Genomic DNA, 2,500 nt, shown 5'->3' on the forward strand with positions numbered 1-2,500 from the left:
TACGAAGTAAACTATTGTGTTTTGTGCACGGTCAAAGCCAAAAAAGAGAACAAAAACCTACAACAAAGAAATTTGTCGAGTTTCATAACCATTCCCCTCTATTAACTATGTTTTGCCCAATCATAAAAAAACTGACTTTTTAAAATTTGCTCTAACTTCATTTGCAGTAAAAAGAGTATTTGTGCTGTGCAAAATTAGCTTAAGAGTTTAATAATGATGAAGAGAATGATGCCTGGGAGTCCAATTCCCTCCATAGCTACTTTCTATGGTCTTACAGACTACCCATGAGCCCTCTTGAGTTCCTGTGATTTAGGCATCTATAAAATTCCATTAGCAAAAAAAAAAAATAGCTTACTGGTAACCAGTAGCGATGACAAAACGTGTTTGACCCAAACGAGTTGGAAAAGTAAAAAAACACCATTGAAACTTGTGACAGAAGTCAAAATAATAATAATGATGTTGAACACTCAAGAAATCCGATTGGCGCTTAATAAAAACAAGCATTCTATTCTGATATTTTTCATTCTTATTCCGTTGCAAGGTTCCCCTTCAGCCCCTTCATAGCACAAGGCAGGTGGATTTCATATGCAACTTGCCTAGGGACAAGTTCTGGTTAAAAGCATCTGACTTCTTGGGTACTACCTCATGTATAATACAGGGAGCACCATCCTAAATTTAAAGTCCTGTTAATGGTGGGTACCTTAATTTTAGACAAAACATCACCTTTGAGTTTGTTTTTCCAGCCATGGACTTGATAACAAGAGAGCTAGATATGAGACCAATGGAAGAAGGTGTAAAACTGACATGGACTGGTAACTCTTTCTGTAAAAAAAAAAAAGCTATTTCTTCGGTGAAAGTTGCCGGCAAGCATGGTCAAACTGTCAGCTATTATAGGTAGCCAGCTGCTATTTTGAACTCTTCCTGTAATTTAATGGAATTATTCAACTTCTCTTCAAATAACATTATGCCAATGAAACTCAACATACCTTAGGTTCAAGAGTTGCTTGATGATGTTCTGGGCTTCTACCATGGGAGCTGAATGTTGGTTGGATCTGACAAAATAGATATGGGAAACAGAATTGTTAAGAATGACAGAAACACACTGCTTAAGTGAATAAACAGTCAAGCACAGGAAGAACATTGGTGCAATAAAGGCTCTATTTCATAGTAAGTTTTAATAAGTCCTGAATGGCGGTTACCGTAATTTCCGGCCGATTACCCGCGGGTAATGCGTTAATTTTCCAGTAAACCGCGGTTGCTGCGGGTAATAGGAAGGTGAGGGTAATGCGATAATTTTTTAAATCTCAGGTAAGAATTTGACAGATTGAAACAAGTTAAAAATGAGGATAATTAAACCAACACTTCCTTCAAATCTGTCTGTTGCCTCGTTCGTTGATTCAATCTTTAAAATGATGCTTTATTTGCCGTAGTCTTTGTAAAACCGCTCGATAAAAGCCGAAGCAAATTGAATGAAAAACAATAATCTTTCCCTTCGACCATGTCACAACTTGTCACCGAATTAAAAGTAAATGAGAACGAATTTCTCACTTTAACACATCCTTTTCAATTTTAAGAACGAGTTTATCGTGAGAGACAATTCAATGCTGAAAAAGTAACAAGATGCGAATGTGTTTATTTTGTGATGCCACAAATTTTTCCGTTCAAAACAAATCTTTTACGATCTTGTTTTAATAATTTCAAACCTTTACTAATTAATTAAACTGATGCTTCCTTAAAACTTGTGTGTTGCCAAGCTTGTTTGTTACCGTAGTTCAATCTGAAAACGCTTCCTATTCAAGATTTGTGTGATGTTTTGTTCTAGTGTTTTAAAAGCCCTCAATGAAAGCCGATGCAAATTGACTGAAAAACAAATCAATAGTGTTTAAGTGATTACTGTATTTCACTGCTTTTTTCTTCGCTTAATTTAAAAGCATTTCTCACCTGCACTCCTTTCAATTTTGTAAATGAAAGATTGAAAGCATTTTTTGTGAAAGCACGCTCAAAGCTACAAAACAAGATGCCGACATATTTCACGGCACCGCATAATTATTTAGAACGTGATTGTCGGCACGTGTGTAAATAAAACACTAACTACAGTGAAAAATTTGCTGGATTGTTCAGCGCATCAGTGAAATGTTCCTAGCTACCCCTGGCTTGAGTAATAGAGCCGAGTCTTAGCGTTAATACATTGGGTATTTAGGTCGTTTTAACAAGACAAACCAGAAATGACTAAGGAGAGTGTTTAAGGCTGCATTATTAAAAGCCAATTCTTAGCAGAAAATGCTATCGATCTTCTGCTTTGTAAACAACAACATGGAATATTCATCGCTCCAAGTTTGTGAGTTCTTGTCCCGGAAATACAGTAGCAAGATTTTTTCGGTTTTGGGGTGCCGGTAATAGGCCAGTGCGGGTAATCTGTTGAACGTTTTTTCCCCTTGTGACAAAAATAGACCGCTGCGGGTAATCTGCCGTGTGGGTAATCGTCCGGAAATTACGGTAG

At 36.8% G+C, this 2,500-nt stretch overlaps 1 protein-coding gene across 1 annotated transcript in view; it reads right to left on the reverse strand.

The window, feature by feature from the left end:
- Positions 1-2,500, reverse strand: part of LOC138009837 (centrosomal protein of 192 kDa-like) — a 63,164-nt gene that overhangs the window by 9,897 nt on the left and 50,767 nt on the right. Inside the window, exons 32-33 of the mRNA XM_068856834.1 lie at positions 987-1,052; positions 724-822 (exon numbers count right to left, since the gene is read on the reverse strand). Coding sequence (XP_068712935.1) covers positions 724-822; positions 987-1,052 — 165 coding nt within the window. The remainder of the gene's footprint in view (positions 1-723; positions 823-986; positions 1,053-2,500) is intronic.

The sequence above is a fragment of the Montipora foliosa genome, chromosome 1 (assembly GCF_036669935.1).
Source record: "Montipora foliosa isolate CH-2021 chromosome 1, ASM3666993v2, whole genome shotgun sequence".
NCBI lineage: Eukaryota > Metazoa > Cnidaria > Anthozoa > Scleractinia > Acroporidae > Montipora > Montipora foliosa.